Source organism: Phalaenopsis equestris, unplaced genomic scaffold (genome assembly GCF_001263595.1).
Source record: "Phalaenopsis equestris unplaced genomic scaffold, ASM126359v1 Scaffold000608, whole genome shotgun sequence".
In the NCBI taxonomy this organism is placed as follows: Eukaryota; Viridiplantae; Streptophyta; class Magnoliopsida; order Asparagales; family Orchidaceae; genus Phalaenopsis; species Phalaenopsis equestris.
The window spans coordinates 61,598-81,639 of record NW_018165048.1 but is presented as its reverse complement, the minus strand read 5'-3'; the positions used below and the strand labels follow the sequence as shown (position 1 = coordinate 81,639).

The window sequence follows — 20,042 nt, the reverse complement described above, 5'->3', positions numbered from 1 at the left end:
AAACGAGCCCAGCCTGAGCTCGCTCAAGCTCGGCTCGTTTACAGCCCTATTTATACCCTCTTTTTATATCAATAAAAATATTTTGTATTATTTTAAATTTCAACATGGTTTAAGGGTTTAATTTCGTACCCTAGCTACCAGTCCTCCTTCCAGAACTACCGGACTCCCTTCCTGCCATCCTCCGTGCGGGAAGGTAGGGGTAATTATCTTCGTACTTAAAACAATGATTTTTTCATCTTCTCTCCCTGCAGGCTTGGCCTGTCGGCTGACCCTTCCTGAGCCGAGAGCTTCAACTTTGTCGGCCACCAGAAAAAAACGGCAATATCTCAACGGTTTTTCTTCCTACTATTTTTCCTCCAGCAGAGATTTGTTCCGTGGATAATTTTCTGTTGTTGGCTGTCCTGCCTAACAATTTTTTTCCCATAAAGAGCTATTGTATATATGCTGTGTAGATCTTTAGTTGCCATCGTTTTTCACCCTAATTGCAGTCGACTCCCCTCTTTCCTATCGGTTTTTCTAAAGGTTGCTGCCGGTGATCCTCCTGGCAAGTAGTTCCAACTGCCAGACCTCCCTCTGCTGAAGAGTTGATCCCTGGATTCCAGTCTTAGACCTTCTTGTTGCGAAATTGGAGCGCATCTAGAGTGATGACGTCCTTGAGATCCTCGTCGAGGGTATATCGCGTGGGCAATCAACTATGGATTTTTGCTGCCCTCTCACCGACGGCCTCTCCCGATAATATTTCTACCGGACTACTCTCGGTCGCCTCTCCCACTCATTGACGACTCTTCTCTGATGAGTTGTGTGCCGGTGGCTTCTCTACCATCCCTCCCTATTGTAGAATCTTCCTTTTGTTCTTCCCCGCAGGACCTTCCCGCTGTTCTTACCCTGAGGGCTTTCTCGCATGAAACCAATCAAATTTTTTATACTGTTCTTCCCAGTCGCGAGAAACAACGCGGCTTTTTCACTGAAATTTAGCATTGCTTCGTGTTATTCCTACTCTTCTTCCACAAAAACACAGCTTTGGTTCCTGCAACTTGATCCGTCGCCGACCATTTCTCTTGCAGTATTTTTAACTTCCTTGCACAGACATCAGGGGGAGTTGCGTTTCCAGCGGCCCATTCTCCTACAGCTTTCTTTGTCAACAAAATTTCCATAACACGTCACAATATTGTTATAATCGTATAAAATATGTAAACGAAAAAATATGTAATGCAGAAAATCATGATTGTTTTATAAAATATGTATTTTATTCATTCATGTGTAATCATAAATATATTTAAAAGTCATCAATTTAATTATATGAATCACTTATAATTGTTTATCCCTCAATTATTTTCATGTCCTATCATATCACGTCATTGGGTTGTCACCCAATTCGAAGGCTATATTAACTATGGATAAATGCTAGGCTCCTCCCAACATAGCAATTATCAATAGTCCCTTGGTACAAACTATTCTCTACATTTCATCCCCGTCTGATCTAACGATTCTTAGAGTTGTCTTCGTTTGGATACCAGAAGTTGTGAATCCCATTGTTCCTTACATTCCGTATTTGCAAGTATTCATGTAATAGCTCACCTATAACATCACCCGTGACATTTCTTAAATCATAATTCTTATAACAAACATTCATCGTAGTCTACATTAACTATTGATAAAGGTTGGACCCCTCCTAACATAACAGTTATTAATAATTCCCCTGATACCAACAAGTCCCTACATTTCGTCCCCATCTAATCTAACGTTTTCCAAAGTTCCGTCTCTATTTGAATACCATAAGTCGAGAATGCCATCGTTCTGTATCATTCATACTTGCCAGTATTCATGTAATAACATGCTTATAACATCACTTGTAATATCTCTTAAATCATAAGTCATGTAAAAACATTCATCATAAGTATTTCATACATTATATGCATGAATCATAGTAAATGAATACATGCAAACAATGATTTTATAAACATGTTCATCGGATTCATAACACAGTCAATTCATAGTATTTTAAGCGACAATTCAAGTTTGCATCATACGATTTATTCATGTATTCTTTCACAATATTAAAAAATTAAATGCAATAGTATCGAACACATTATCACATTGAAATCTACAGACAACTATTTTTCTTAAGTTAGTACATAATTATTTCACTTGAATTTGCCTAAGCTTTCACCTCGTGTAAACAACAACATGAATTTATGAACGTATTAGGATTTCATGAAATCTGGGCTTATATTGTGATTTAACCCCAAAATAACTTTCTTACCTAAATGGGCTTCCCTGCATGAATCCTCCCTAAAAACTTTCCTATTTCTTTCTTCCTTCCTATCTTCTGTCCACCTCTCTTTGTCGATTTCCTGCTAATGGGCCAATTTGAAAGCTAAAAGTCAAGTCTGCAGCTTCCGACACTACACCATCTCCCGTTACAGTTATAGGGTACGAAAAAGTGCACATTCGTGGCAAACGTCAAAATGAAAGAGTAAGGAAATGATTGTTACAAATGTCGTGGAAGAGGGTTTCCTACTCACTAAATTCTCCCTGGAACTCTTAGGTGTGCACCGTGGCTCTATGCTCAGTCATTCGTCACGTCTCTATTTTTGCCTTGCTACGGGAACCAATCGCTACACCCTTCAGGCATGTGAAAACAATGATGGGGGAGGGGGGAAATAAAGGAAAGTGTGACATATAATGTGATTCCATTGGATCTCAAATGTTCGAACCATTCTTCGGCTGAGAATCATGAAGGAATGACAGTGGCTACAGTGCCCATGGAGAGATTAGAGAGTTAATTAGGATCAAAGTTTAATTAAAATTGTAATTTTACATCTTATACGTTTAAAATTCATGCATAGTGCTATATATCAAATTGTTCATTTTGATGTTTAGAATTTTATAAAATTGATTTAGTCGAATTTAGAGGGATGCGAAATTTGAGGTATATTTTAAAATTGCCAAAATTTGGGTGTTACATCATAATACTTTATAAAACATTTATTTTGTAGGTATATCAGGGTACTCGTGGAAATGTAACTTTTAATTGTATAGAACAACTAATTTTATATCATGTCATGTAATTGGGCCGTCTGCCAGGATGAAGACTACATTAACTATTGATAAATGTTTGATTCTGCTTAATATAGCAATTATCACTAACCCCATAACACGAATGTTTATCTAAATTCCATTCCCATTTGATCCTAACGATTCCTGGAGTTTTATATCCGTCCGGATATCAGGTGTCGAGAATCTTATCGCTTCCTATCATTGTACTTGCAAGCATTTATATAATAGTTTATCTATAACATCACTTATAATATTTTTTAAATCCTAATTTCTGTGACAAATATTCATCAAAAACATTTCATATAATGTATTGATGAATTATAGTAAACAAATACCTACATGCAATGATTTTATAAATATATTCATTAGATTCATAGTGTAGTAAAATCATATATATTGCAAGGGACAAATCATATTTGCATTCACAGTCTATGTAGGTATTCAACCACAATATACATAAAATCTTAATTGCAATTGTGTCAAAAATAATCATATGGAACTTACACAGTTATTTTTCATGGTATAGTAAAATTATATGTATCGTAGGACAAATCAAGTTTGCATCCAAACAGTCTATGCAGATTCATAACATATTCATCAGATTCATAACAAAGTAATGATATGTATCGTAATGGACAAATTAAGTTTGCACTCATATAGTCCATACAAACATTCATCCACCATATGTAGAAAATTTGAGATGCAATTGTCTCAAGCGTAATCACATGAAAACCTACAAAAATTTATTTTTCTTAAATTAGCATAACATTATTTCAGTTAAATTGACGGAGCAGTCCTATGATGAGTTTCCTCAAGCTCACATTGATTTTGCTGCCTAGCGTAAGCAATCTAGAATTTGTAATCTCTTAAAAAAATTAATTAAAATTGTAATTGAGATCTTAATTTAACCCTGAATATAATTTTACTGTTTTAACATGCTTCAAATGGGCTTCTTAACATAAATATGTCTCCCTAATACCTTCCTATTTTGTCTCTATTCGTTCTCCTCAACCCTTCCCAACTTGTGAAATAGACTTATTAGAGAGCATATCTCACGCTTTAACAGCTTCGTGGTTGTTCCTGCAAAGCTACAATGGTATGGATCTCATGGAATGCTTCAATTTGTAGCAAATGTCAAAATGAAAATGTAGCGAAGGAAAGAAATATCTAGAATATTATTAAAGAGGGTTTCCTACCATTTGATTGCTTCCTAGAACTCCAAATCATTAGTTTTAGCTCCATGCGGGTTGCGCGGCTGCGTGCGGTACAGTGTTGAATCGTAGGTCTTTCGTGTGAGTGAAATTGGGAGAGGGGAAGTGGGGATTACAACATTTAACTTGGATCTCGTTAAATCCCAACCGCTCGATCACATCTACCCACTACTTGCCAAGAAAAGTGCAGAGAGGCCGACTAGGGACGGTAATGGGGATTAAGGGATTAATTATGATTAATTAAGCTTATACTTGTAAAAATTTATATCTGTCTCTACATTTTGAATTCATGCATGGTAATACATATCAAATTGATCGATTTAACATGCAAAATTTTATAAAAATGACTCGGTCGACTTTCTGGAATGCTAAATTTGGGATATATCTCATAATGGTCAAAATTTTCACCTGTTTTTGACAAAATTGGCAAAAATTGGGTATTGCATATCTATAGGAGCCAATCCGAGTGAGAAGCATAAGAAGATTAACATGCTTACTATGGTCCTCTCTAGAAAATACTTCATATGTCATAGATTTGGGCACATCGCTTCTAGATGCCCGACGAGTTGAATTGTCTTTTATCGAGCAGGGCACAGTAGAGGAGGTTAGCAATGAGGAGGTAGCTGAAGAATAGTGCAAGTTGTGTCATCTTCCACTGGATGAGGGCGAGATGCTTGTGGCTCGATGGGTCCTACAAATTGAGGAGATGAGGGATCCACAGTGGCTTCGCTACAATATATTCTACACTCCTTGCACTCTGAACAAAAAGGTATGCAATCTTATTATCGATGAATGGAGCAGCAAGAGTGTGATGTTTACGAAGATGATTGATAAATTAGGCCTTATGAGTTAGAGACATTCCCGGTTGTATTTTTTGACATGGCTGAAGAAGGAGAACAGAGTCATAATTGACCATAGGTGCCTAGTAAAGTTTTTAATCGAGAGTCAACTGCAGGATCGAATGTTGTGCGATGTGGTACCCATGGATGCATTCCATCTTTTTTTTGGGAAGCAAGACTTAACATGACAGATTTAGAAGCAATCACTCTTTCACTAAGGAGGGGAAGCATATCTTCCTTCTTCCTTCGGCGGAGCCTAAGGTCATAGGTTCCCTTGCTACTAGAGTAGCGTCGGTGGGACTAATTTTGGTGACAACAGAGGATGTTAGGAATTAGACACCAATTCCAAACATGGGACAATTATGATAGGGACCATTTCAGGACATCACGATCGATACCTACCACCATGACCATCATCATTCAGGAGGTTTAGGTTACCCTCATGTTAGATTAGATTGAGCCGACATTGGATTTTTTTAGAGGATTTGACAGTATTTGCATGACTCGCAGACCCAACTCAGCTCGTAGACTTCATCGATATGGATATATGCTCGCAAGTGGAGAAAACTTTAGTGTTTTGAAAGAGTGCAATCAACAATGGGATTCACTAGCTACTAGGGCGTAGTCGACGAATTTAGCCTCGGGAGGTTCCAACAACTTCGTCACCATCTCATGCAGACAAAAGCTTTGATGAATGAGGTCGAAGCTCCTCAAAATCGAGGAGACTGATGCGAGGGCTATGCGGTTGAACTGGCTGAATGGTTCAACTAGATGAGCAAGGTTTGATCGACCTTTGATCTGGGCTAGGTTGGTTGCCCAAGGGGAGAGGCATCCCATCCTTATATATCTACTATTACAAATATGTCTTTTGCTTTGTTTAGTGTTAGTTTTTTTGAGATTTTTATTTTGACAGTCGCTGATATCCCATTTTCACTTTTTTTGAGTTGTATCCAATGACGAGAAGATGCTCTGGCTGTAACTCGTTTCGAGGTGGTATGTATCCTTCCTTTTATTGTTGTTGCCGCTGTCCCCTGCTCGTTGTCATCCCCTTACATACCTCATTTCCTGTCTCTACAACCCCTCTTGCACCCCAACTTGCTGCCGCCAACTCTTCCAATCTCCACATTTGCTGCTGCTAGTCTCTTCGACACCAAAACTTGCTGCCACCAACACCTCCAAGCACTCCTACCTTCTGTCGCAGCCCCCTCCGACCCTCTACCCTGTTGACTGAAGTTCTTCACAGTTCCAATCCAAAACCTACCTGCTGTCCAACCACCATCCACTACTTTCGCCATTGCTCTAGGTTGTCTTTTATGTTTGTGTTGTTTTTTTATTGTCCAAAGTCTTTGTTTGTAACCCTATTGAATTTTAATGATAATATTTGTGTTTCTAATGTTATTTGGGTTAACTCTGGTATCACACATATTTGGTGAGATGGAATAATCACAAGAAATGTGAGTGACAGTCAACATATATCTTTATTGTATAAAGCTTTGCCTGGCCCACCCAAAAGTTAAACAACATTTGGTTGATACTAGCTCTAGTTTGCATGCATTGGCTCTAGTTTGCATGCATTGCTTGCGAAGAATTTACATGGAAAAAATATGAGGAATAAATATTACCATCTAAAATAATTGCTTAGCTTTCTTTTACTATTTGTATAGGAAAAGTATTTTTCATAATAAATCCTAGTTCAACTCGGAAAGTTAATTCTTTACAACATTACTTGTGCATCATGAAGGTAAGAATTATTCTTTCAGTTGTGTCTAGATGTCCAAATCTGCACGCGCGTGCACGCACACACACATATGCACACATGTATGTGTGTCTGTTTGTATATGTATGTTTTTTGGTGCAGATGCTCTAATTCTTGATATCCTTGGCATGTTTACATTTTATTGTGTTTGGTTTTATCAACTATGAACTTTGATAAACTGCTGTTATTTGGGCTATGCTTGGGGCGGCAAAAACAACTCTGTTGCATTGCCCCACATATGTTTCCTGCTGTGCTTGGTTCATGGGCGGCAGGGAAAGGAGTTTATTAATAGCAGGAGGGCATTTGCTTGACAAATCTCTCACCAGACCTATTTAATTATGATTATTTTTAGGAATAAAGCGCCAAAATAATCTCCTAGATGTTTACATGGGGCCATTTTTGTTCCAGAGTCTATAGATGTGCCTAATTAGTCCCTGGGGCTGAAATAATCCCTGATATTAGAGCTTCTATTTAAAGAATCCAGGAACTAATTTGACACTTTTATTTGACTCTGAGACTAAAACCACCGCAAGTAAAATAGTTAAGGGATTTTTTTGGCAATTTATTCTTTCTAGAAGCGTCAACCCGACAAAATTTTGATGGAGATGGCTTCTTAAGCACATGAATCTTTGTGATAATTTGATTTATTTTCTTTAGCACATCAATCTTTATGACAGCATGAGTTCATTACTTAATGGTAACCGGGCATAGATGGCTTAACCCGAGAGAGAATAGCCAAAAGCAAGGAGGGCTTGCTTCCTTTTGAAATACCTGGAAATAGTTAAAACATCATGGTAGTTCTGTAATGTCATAATGTTTTGATCATACTTGAGGTCTTACACTACCATTTCTTTGATTGGTCTAATTTGATTGCACTCATTCTCTAAATTTATTTACCTTGTTTCAAATGCTATGTGACCTCTTAAAGTTATCTTTTAAAATAGTTCTTATTTTACAATATGGACAAAACTTTATTATATATTAGCAATGATTATTGGTTTGTTGTGTAAAGGTTTTTCAACAATCTTCCTTGGATATAATGATTCATTAAATATTTTTTTAAATTAATTATCAATTACTTCACAATATGAGTCTTACTCTGTGGAATGGTAGGATGTAGACTTGGAACTTTTAAAAAATATTCATTTTCCTAAAAAATAATTAGATATTAACTCAATGCCCGACTAATTATATCCTTTAACAGAGTTTACCATAAATATGACATGCTATTTGTTTTATATATTTATGTAAACTTATTGTGTTCTTGCTTGGCTAGATAATTGGTGTGGAGCCTTCTGAAACTAGCGTCATTTCTGGGGACAATCCAGGTGGTAATGAGTTTAAAAACACTTCTCTTAAGTTGTTTGAAGCTTTTTTCTTTACTAAATTAAATGTATTTTGCAGGCTATATGCCGAGTATTCTTGATGTTAAATTGATTGACGAGGTTATAAAGGTATGCCTATTTGATCGACTCTCACATTATTTTGTATGAACTGATATATTTTGGAATTTAGAACTGGATATTTCTTAGGCTGTCATTCTTTCATTAGGTAGTCTGTCCCCTACTGAGATATTCTGACATCAAATTTTAAATCGTACAATATCTCATTTTGATAGAGAAATTACCCCTTGATTATAATATATTTTATGTATTGACGTGGGTACTTTACCTGCACAGGACGCCGAAATCAGTAGCTGCAAGCTGCCGAACCGGTTGCGTGAACCAATTCATGCTAATAGGGAGAGAGACCACATAATCCTTCCTTGATGGGGCATTGGCTGCCTATCTGAGAGAGCCCACCTAGCTGCCATAGTAGTATTTATATGTTGTTTTCTATATTTTGGTCATAGTTTGATTCAACTTTCTATCAGGACAGTCGTCGAGATCCAATTTTTCACCCGTAGGACTGTATTCGAATGTGAGAATGTGCTCAGTCTGTAACTTGTCCCGAGGTGGTGTTTATCTGTCGTTCCTTGCTCTTTCTTACTGCTAGCTCCATCCTTTCCTGCCGCCAACTCCATAATTCTTGCACCTGCTGCTGCCTTGCCGCCAACTCCATCCTTCCCTGCCGATGCGGCTACTTTTGCCGCCAACACCACTCTTTTCCACTCGCTGCGGGCCGATCGCCAACTCCTTCCCTTATTGCTGCCAGCCTCCAACCTCCCTCTTGGCTATTTCCTCTGCCATCCACCCTGCATACCTTGCTAACAACTTTCTGCCACATTCAATTCAGCCTTAGTTTGGTGTTTGTGTCTTTGTTATTTTCTATTTCTGTTGGGTATTTGTAGTTGCTTATTGAATTTCAGTAATAACATTTGTTTTTTTTATTGTTGTGTGGGTTAACTTCGGTTGGTTTCAAAGCTGGCCTAACCCTAGTCCCCCAGCATTCACATTACCCGAACCTATCTCCACCCCCTTCCTCATATCCACCCCCTTAAACCTTAACCATGCCGCTGAGAAGTCAATTGCTAGACCTAATCATGATTACCATGGGCGCATACAATGACTACGCCAATTGCTACAACAGCTCAAAGCCATTGAGAAAAGAATCATTGGTGAGGTTATCATTGACCTTCATAGTGAGATCTATGGAGGAGGCCTGGAATAACAATTGAACTCCTTTTTTAGGGATGACGTCAATGAAGAGGAGAATCAACCTGGGCATTTCAGAATTCAGTATTGGTGGTGATTGAGAGAGGAAGTGTTTACTGGAGGGCACACAGTTCTAGCAGTTAAGGTGCACCTATCGGACTTCGACAGGAGGACGAATCCAAATGATTTTCTTAAATGAATGCAAATTATTGAGTGGATCTTTGAATACAAAGATATGCCCAATGACAGAAAAGTGAAGCTTGTCGCCATCAAGTTGACGAAGTATGCCTCTTTGTGGTGCGAGAACCTGAAGAGGGAAAGGTAGAGGGAAGAACAGGATAAAATTTCTTCGCGGGAAAAGATGAAGAAGGCGTTTGCAGCGATAGTACCTACCCTTGCACCATTGCTAGGATAATTTCATTAAACTCCACTACCTGCAGCATAAAGCGCTACTAGTGGAGGAATATATCACAAAATTTATGCAGCTCAAATTGAAATTTGAATTAAAATAGATAGATGAGCATTCCATAACCAGGTATTTGGGAGGCCTAATGCCTGCCATCAATAATGTGGCCTAATTGCAAACTCATTTAACACAAAAGGATATGCAAACCTTAGCACTAAAGGTGGAGATACAATAGAGGTACCCGCCTCAATTTCGACAACCCACACTCTACAACGATAGGCTCCGACAAGAGCACATCGAGAGGAGTGGGAGAACGAAACAAGATATTGGCAAGACATATCAGAGTGTGAAAAAGCACAAGATCAACATGCCTGACGTAGTTCCAACCCATAAATGCTTCTGATGCCATTGATATGGACGCATCACATCTAGCTGCCCAACGATTCGAATAGCGCCCTTCATCGAGTATGGTGCCATGGAGGAAGTGAGTGATGAAGAAACAACCGAGGATGATAGTGGGGAATACTAGCTCTAAAAAGTTGAGGGAGAAATGCTAGTTTTAAGATGAGTTCTCTAGAAGAAACTGCAGAGGGAATACTTGTGGTTGAGGCATAATTGGTGTACAGTGAGGGAAAGTTTACTGCTTCATTATTGACCGAGAAGGATGTGAGAATGTGGTCTTTGCTTTCATGTTGAAGAAGTTGGATCTGTTACACAGAAACACTCTCAACCCTATTTTCTAACGTTGTTGAATAAAATAAGCAAGCTGCAAGTGGATCAGTAGTATTTGCTCGAGTTTTCCATTTGGATCATTTATAGGACCAAGTATGATGTAATGTGATGCCCATGGATGCCTCCCACATCCTTTTGAGGAGGCCATGACATTTTTATTGCAAGACGCAGAATGACGGATTTAAAAACACCTATGCGTTCACAAAGGAGGGGAAACATATCTCTTACCCATCAAGGATTCTAAATGAGTAGCTACACCTGTCGGGGATAAGTCTGAGGTCCTATGCGCCACTTTACTACAGTCGGTTCAAGAAGCTCTATTGGCATTGAACTTAGTCATCTTGGAGGGGATTGAGGAGGAGACGGATCCACCGGAGATGGTCCAACAGCTATTAGCTGAGTTTTAGGAGGCGATGACTGGTAACCTACTAGAGGGTTTCTATCAATGAGGCCTATCCAACATTCCATAGATCTTTTCCCAGCGTCAGTTTTGCCAAATAGGCCCGCATATATGTTGAGGCCAGTAGAGTACGAGGAGTTACAATGGCAAGTACGTGATCTAATTATTAGGGGATTGGTTAGAGAGAGTACCTGCTTGTGCGCTCTTCCCGCACTGATGGTACCCAATAAGGACGACTTATGGAGAATGTGCATCCATGGTCAAACTATCAACAAGATCACAATCAAATACATGTTCCCTATCCCTCGCTTAGAGGACCTACTGGATCAGTTACATAGAGCCGCAGTCTTTTCCAAGGTTGATCTAGGTAGCAGATATCATCATATCACAACGGGGGCGGGGGATGAATGGAAGACCGCCTTCAAGACCAGAGATGTGTTGTACGAGTGGACAGACGTACCACTTGGACTGTTCAATGCACCTAGCACATTTATGAGATTGATGAATTAGGTTTTTCAGGTTTACACAGGGAAGTTTGTGGTTGTTTACTTCGACGACATCCTTGTTTATATCTGTTAATAGAAGGAACACTTGTAGCATTTGAAGTGGGTTTTTGAGGTAATGTTGTAACAAAAACTACGTGTCACCGAAGAAAGTGTCACTTCATGATGGAGCGAATATATTTTTTGGGTTATATTATATCAAATGCAGACATTCAGATGGATCCTACAAAGATAGAGGCGATCGTGAGTTGGACATCTGGATACCCCCATAGTTCTTTATCGAGCTGAGGCGATTTTTAGGGTTAGCGTCATTCTATAGGTGGTTTATCAGGGGCTTCAGCACCATTACGAATCTCCTAACTGAGCTTTTGAAAGGTGGGAAGTTCCAGTGGAGAGACAACCCATTCTAGTTTTGGAACCTTGAAGGAGAACGTGACAGACCCCAATGTTAGTTTTATCGGACTTCGGTCAGTGGAGTGCGACACTCCTAATGTGGGGATCAGAGCAGTATTGACCTAGGGAGGACACCTTATTGCCTTTTTTTGTGAGAAGTTTAATGAATCCAAGAGAAATTGCTTGACATACGACAAGGATTTGTTTGCCATTGTGAGAGCTCTTCATCACTGGAGTCACTATCTGCTGACGAGCGAGTCAACGAATCATGAGGCTCTAAGGTTCCTGAACATTCAAAGCAAAAGTTGAAGTGCATACACGCTTCCTGGATTGATTTCTTGGCGTCATTCTAGTTTGTACTTAAGAACAAGGATGGAAGTTAAAAATCGGGTAGTAGATGTTTTGAGCTGCTGCCTTTTGCTGCTCACCTTCTTGCATACCAGAGTTGTGGGATTTGAGGCGGTGAAGGAGCTGTATGAGACAGATGAGGAGTTAAGGAAGATTTGGGGATAGTGCCCAGAAATACCCACAAAACAGTCACACAAAGCAGATGACTGCCTATTCCAATAAAATCTACTGTGTATTCTCAGATGTTCGTTGAGAGAATCCATCATTCATGAAAATCATTGCGGGGATTAGCAGTACATTTTGGTCGAGGCAAAGCCCTCACATTAGTGAAGGAACATTTTTTTTTAGCCCAAATTTATGAGGGATGTGGGGTTTGTCACCTGGCCAAAACAAATGACAAAATATAGTGCTTTACACACCGTCACCAGTACCTAAGACTCTTTGGGTGGATGTTAGTATGGATTTCATGACGGGTCTGCCAAGGACACAGTAGAAGAACAAAGATTCAGTGATGATCGTGGTTGACAGGTTCTCTAAGGTGGCTTATTTCGTACGTTACCACCAAACACTGGATGCATCATATGTTGCTAACTTATACTTCAGGGAGATCGTGACTCTAAATGGAATGCCCAAGACTATTGCATTCGTTGGGAAAGCTTGCTACTATACATCAATTCAGCTCAACAACACCTGTGCAAACGTACGATAAGACATAGATGGTGAATAGGAGCCTGGGAAATCTTCTAAGGTGCTTCATAGGAAAGAGCATAATGCAGTAGAACATGCTCCTAGCCCAGGCCAAATTTGATTACAATAGGTTTGTGAGCCAAACTGCGGGGCACACACCTTTTCACATTGTGTATAGACTCAATCCACTTACTCGGCTTGAGTCAGTACCAATTCTTCTTGCATTTGGGATAGTGCGGATGCCAAGGCAAGGGTACAAGAGATTCAGGGGATACACGAGGTGGGACAAGAGATCACCAAGTAGAACCGTAAGTACCAAACACAAACTAATAAATCAAGGAAGAATGTGACCTTTCAGAAAATGAGATTTAGTGTGGATCAAGTTGAAGAAAGATATTTCCCATGGGATCGTTTGAGAAACTCAGACCAAGAGCAGATAGACCTTTTTTGATTCTCAAATAGCTAAATGACAATGCCTACAAGGTCAACTTATTGGGGGATTACAACATCTTGACCACCTTCAATTTGGTAGACTCGACTCCATACTATGAGGAAATAAAAGCTTCGACGGATGATGTTGAAGCTCCCCCAACCCCGGGAAATTGACACGGTTGCATTGTAAGGGATGCGACAACCGCTAGCTGCCGAACCGGTTCATGTTAAGGCAGGATAGGGGGTGCACGGTCCTTCCTTGTTGCCGCTTAACTGAGAGGGCCAACTCTTAGCTATCCTAGTAGTATTTATATGTTATTTTTTATATTTTAGGTCAGCTTTTTATTCTTTTAGGATAGGCGTCGACATCCTGTTTTTTCCTCCTAGGTTTGTCTCCGAAGGCAAGAAGGTGCTTTTGCTGTACCATGCCTGAGGTGGTGTTTATTGATGTTTCTTGTGGCTTTTCTGCTACCAGTTCCACCCTTCTCTACCACTGTCCCTCTTGGCGCCAACTCCATCATTCTCGCATCTGCTATTACCTTGCCGCCAACTCCATCCTTGTCGTTGCTTCTTCTGCTGACGCTTTCCCACCTTCTATTGCTCGGCCGCCAACTCCCTCTTCCCTTACTGTTGCTAGTCTCCAACATCCCTCCTAGCCATTTCCACTGGCCATCCACCCTGCATACCTGCTGCTACCTTCAATTCATCATACGTGCCTATGTGTGTTTTTTTGTTATTTTCTATTTCTATTCGTTTTTTTGTAATTGCCTATTTGAATTTCAATGAAAATATTTACTTTTTCTATTGTGGTTTGGGTTAACTATGATAGCATGTATCTTATCAAACAGTTATGAGAGAATATATGATGTTATTGTGAATATTATCCTATATAATTATTTTAGATTCTAGAAAATGTTGTGCATGTTGCATCTTTGAAGCTATAAATTTTGAATACTTGAATTTTATACTTGATTAATGTTTGAAAAGATACTCCATTATATATACTTTATGTAAGCTGATGAAGGTTGGCGAAACTTTTGGGATTTGGCCCTCCTTATAATCAAGAAAATTTTTATCATCATTATCCATATTCAACTATTTATGGAGTTTTCCAATTTTTTTATAAAGTCATCGAAACATTCTCATTCTATTCAAATTTTTTGTCCATTATTTCCTTATTGCTCAACACCATCATCCATGCAATATAGCCTATCTACTTGAAATTTTATAAAATTTATGTCAAGCATTTGATGGTTTTTTTAGTGCATTTTACATTTAAGACAGTTTCATTTTAACTCCTAAGTCTTAATTATAGAAATTATATTTTCATTTATATCATATTCTAAAAATTTTTGTTGGCTCTTTTGAGAAATTGTTTGTTTTGAGTCAATTTTTTTGGTTGATTGAATTTTAGAAAAAATATTATCCGAAGGGTGGTTTTCCCTCACTTTATGGGATTTTATGATATGAGTTTTAGTTTCTTATAGGTGCAAACCCCTAATGTTAATTACTCCACTTGATCGCTAGAGAGAAATTTTAATTAAAGATAATTGCTAGATGCTAAATGCTTAACTTAGGGTACCAACAATTTTTTATTCTAGAATTGCGTAGAAATATTTTGCCTTTAGCCTAGAGCAGATGGTTGGGGAAATAATGATAAATTCAATCAAAGTTTTATGATTCCATCATCTTAACTTCATCTTGGACCTTGGTCTATTTTTAAGAGATATTCAACCCAATTTAACCTAATGATCTTTTTCAGTTGTCATATGTTACATTGTTTAAAGGGATTTTATAGGCTCGGGGAGGATGTTTGCCTGAGGAGTAGCTAATAAAAGGTTTTGTTTCCCATCAATTGCACTATATAATTCACAACTTAAGTGATATAAGCAGTTGGGGAATTTGCGAGCTTTGATCATGACTATAATTTAATGGTACTATTTTGTGGTGAATCACCTGGTTATGTGTCCTTGGTCATAATCATGATTTTTGGTAATGCCGTTTGACAATAAAATCACCTAGCAGAGGACACCTATAGGTCTTATTGGCATGAGATTATAGAGAGTAACCGTAGTAATAGACTTGATATGATGTTGGTTTATTGTGAGTTAATATCCTCTTAAATTTGTTAACTGATGTTACTGGTGTAGAGAATAGATGGTCTTAATGCTATTAGTTTTGTGTGGTAACTTTCATTTGGTATTTCTTTATAATTTTTTTGGAGTTCTATATTTTCATCTTGATTCAGAATTAATATGATTTGCATTGTGATTTGGTGACAATTGGAAAATAGAGCATCGATTCAATCTATTTTTGCAAATGATCATCTCTTGAGAAATTTCGACGACCATCAAAATATTTTAGGCCCTATTCGTTCGTGTCACAGTCAACCTCCCTCATTTTCATTATACTTCAAATCAATTACGGTATGTCTTTTCTTGAGTAATTTCGGTCACTAGAAGTGAAGAAGAGAAGGACAGAGGAGGAAACAAAAAGATAGAGGGATGGCTTTGGGCGAATGAATGTGCGGGCTCGTAAGATAAACAGAGAAGGTATACGGAACTGAGAAGATAAATTGAGCGAGATGAAGTGACTTGCATGATATCATGCATGAAATAAAGAGTGGAGGAGATGGAGGGATCAATTCACTTTGAAGTTTGTGCAACAATGGAGACAGGATTTTAGCACTCATTTTTTTAGCGCTAGCGTTATAGAGGAGAGTCCAATATAATGCTCTTTATTTTTTTAATGCTAGCATTAAGCATGAGATTTTGATTCATTCTTTTAAGAGGAGATGAGGGAGAGAAGAGATGAGTCTCTAATGCTCAAATCAGAGAGGAAGAAAGCGTGGGAGGTCAATTGGGGAGTGAGGCGAACCGAGGGTGAGTGAAGGAGTAAATTCTGTGTTGGAGTTACGATCTTGAGCAAGGTAGCACATGAGCAAGGCAAATGAGAGAGCGTAAGATTCCTATAGCACGTAAATTGAAGGAAGCTGAAGCCGACACCGTCAGTGAGTAGAGGGCGAATGGATAACTCATTATTGCCTGAGTTTGATTGTAGTAGAGCATAAAGAACAGGGAGACAACGGTGACACACAAACCTTTATGCGCAAGATGACAAGGTTGGGTGGTGTAGGAGGGTCGCAATCGGGAACAAGCAAGCCAATGAGGGGTGCAGTCATCAGGCTTGTTGTAACACGCGAGTTGAAGTGGTAGATTGACAGTCCTAGCTATGACAAGCAAAAGGAAGAAGGATAAGAGGATATTGTGCATGATTGCGTGCATAGGGGAGAAGAGCAAGCGAGTCTTCAAAGATTTGATTAATGTAAATCTTTAATTAGAGTTGTTTACTTTTAAACAAAATTATTCAAGATTTTATTAAATTTCAAAATTCCCTTTAAATATATTTAATTGTTTTGAGAATCAAATGATTAAATTTAAAAATAACTTTGAATTAGGAATTTCTAAATAGAATTTAAACATATCGCCATGATTGATTAATATAATTAATTAAGAAAATTACTAAATAAATATGTAATGAGACAAACATAGACGTGTGGATTTAAAGTGAGAAAATAAATTCACATATAATTATTAAAAGATTAAATTGACATTATTGATATTACTCTTAGGAAACTTTAAAATGAATTAATTAAGCTAAATACAAAATTAGAAATTTGAAGAAGAAATAATATTTTTTTCTTATGTTAGGTTGTAATTAGAAAATTAATGATTTCTAATATTCATTTAACTAAAAGAATAAATAAATTATATATGTTTCTCACATTTTTTGAATTACAAAACTAGACCAATTATCATTTCATATAGTTTAAGTGAAATAATTTTTTATAATCATAGAAATTATAAGTGAAACTTTATTAAAGTTTTCTTTGAATGAAGAAATCAAATTGTTCTAGACATATTTAAGTGTTATAATTGTACTAGATTATAACGAAAAAATAATAATGGGAATTTCAGGATATATGTATTGACTAAAAATGCATTAAAATTAATGATTTGAATGGTAAAATTCCAAATAAAAGGACAAATTAATCATTATGAATATTTTCTATATTTGCAGCTAAAGGACACGAAGTTGGAACAAGAGATTGAGAATTAAATCTTCTGGTTTTGAAGTGACTAATTTTGTTTTTAAATTATGGTAATAATATTATTTTTTCTTCTAAACAAAATGCATTTGACGATTGTTTAGACAGATGTTGCATATTTTATTATAATATAACTCGACCATTATATGTATTGGTCATATCAAAATGCATGTTAAACACCTCAAATTATATTTTCATAAATTTATTACATATATTATTACTAGATATGAGGAATGTGAAATTTATAAATTATATTTATTGCTTGTATGTGCATGTTGAATTTGATGAAGTTCATCTCTTTATAGTATTAACTAAGCACACTAAGATATCTGTGCACGTATATTGAAAAAGATTATTGATATTGAAATATTTTAACTTGTATAACTTAGTGCTTTTATGGCGATTGTAAATAATAGGATATTGATATAGATAAGTTGTATTATACAACTGAATGTTCTCAATATTATTGAGTCTTTCTAGTTGAATATTAAGATGCTGATTGTTAATTTCACACTTATTAAATGTTTATCTTTTGTTACATTATTGTTGTTTGAAGTATGAGTATTTACTAGCGATTTATAACTCCCTCTATTTTACATTAATATTTTCATGTTTAAGCTTTTAATTAGAAAATGAGTAATAATGGCGAATCATGTATAAAAGATGAGGTTGATAAATAAGACGGTAAATTTATAACTATATTAAATTAGTTTCTTTTTTGTGGTACCATCTATCAATTATTTTTGAATGATTAATTGTTAATGATAGAAACTAAAAATTAGAAAATTTTGATTTCACATTCTGGCCATCTATTAAGCCTTTTGAAAATCAAAGCTATTGGGTCAGATCGTGAACGGGAGGCGAGAGCTCCGCACGAACTTAGAATTGTAACCAAGAGATCAAAATGAAGAGATAGTGTGGCTCATGTGCTAAGAGTGAGTGGGAGTTGTTTACACCGCAATACAACCAAAATACCACTCCAATAACAACGCAACTTTCAAAGTATCACTTCAATAACATAGCAATAATCATAAAAATACAACAATAACACCTTAATAATACCTCAGTAACACTGCAATAACCGCCAAAATACTACAATAACATTGCAATAGCCGCCAAAATACCCCTCCAATAACATCACAACAAAAGCGCAATAACACGACAATAAAACCTAAATAATGCCACAATAACATCTTAATAACACCTCAGTAATACCACAATAAACGTCAAAATACCACTCCAATAATATCGTAATAACCGCCAAAGTACCACTTCAATAACACTACAACAACAGCGTAAGAACACAACAATAACATTTAAATAATGCCACAATAGCACCAGTCGAATACTACCATAGAACTGCCACAATTCCACTACAATAATATCACAATACGACCGCAATATCACAATAATAACACAACAATAACAACAAAATAACACCGCAATAACACATCAAGGACACCAAAATAATACCTCAATAACAATACAATACAACCAAATTACCACTCCAATAACACCAGTTGCTATAAAACAACAAATTCACAATAATAATACCATAATATTGACAAAATACAATTTTAATGCTAATTATCTGGAAATTTATGGTTTATTAAAACTGGACCTTAAGAAAGTATATAACACTATTCAATGGGATTTCATCACTAAAGTGCTGAAGGCTAAAGGCTTTTAATCTGACTTTTGTGAGCTCATCATGAAATTTCTAGATCAAAGCTATTATTAAGTTGTGATAAATGGAATGCAACATAGTTTTTTTAAAGTTGAGAGAGGTCTAAAGCTAGGTGATCCCCTATCACGTACTATCTTGCATATTGAATAAACAATTCCTTAACCATGCTCATGTGAGATACAAAGCTAAAGGTGGGGAGCTGATTTCCAATTTGGCTTATGTTGATGACTTTCTGATTTTCTGCAACATGGGGAAGAGTAACATTAAGCAAATATGCAAAACTTTGACAAATTTTGAAGTTGTTTCAGGTATGCAGTTTAGCAAGGCCAAATGTGATTGGTATGTGGGAAAACATATCAAAAGAGAACATTAATAATGAGCTGACAATGGTAGAGACATGCATTGGAGTAGTTGGGAAAAATTATGCTGACCAAAGAGTGAAGGTGGAGTAACTTTTGGAATAGTTTTGTTCTAATCCTTATTTTTGCACACGTAAACTAGGGGATTGCATGATTTGGAAAGAATTATTTAAAATAAGGTGCAATGCTGAAGATTTTCTGGTTTGGGATATGGTGAAGGGAAGATAAACAAGTGATTTGATGACTGGACATTAATTGGAGTCCACTTGCTTTTTATGCAAAGGTTATGTAAACAAGGATCAACAAGTTGTTGATGTTCGACAGAATGGTACTTGGAAAGGAATCAGGGCCTCTACAATTGGAATAATTAAGCATATGGCAATTTCCTTACTTTCTATAACTATCTCTAAAAAGTCCCATTATGTTCAGGACCTCCACAATGGCAAGAAGCTTTGGAAATCTATTTTAACACCATCTCAAACTTTCTTCATTTGGAGACTGCTGCATAAACTATTGTCTGTTGATGT

At 37.0% G+C, this 20,042-nt stretch overlaps 1 protein-coding gene across 1 annotated transcript in view; it reads left to right on the top strand.

Moving 5' to 3' along the window:
* The window catches only part of LOC110029861 (cysteine synthase-like), an 85,880-nt gene that overhangs the window by 17,021 nt on the left and 48,817 nt on the right, over positions 1-20,042 (top strand). The window contains exons 6-7 of the mRNA XM_020732329.1: positions 8,143-8,194; positions 8,271-8,320. Coding sequence (XP_020587988.1) covers positions 8,143-8,194; positions 8,271-8,320 — 102 coding nt within the window. The remainder of the gene's footprint in view (positions 1-8,142; positions 8,195-8,270; positions 8,321-20,042) is intronic.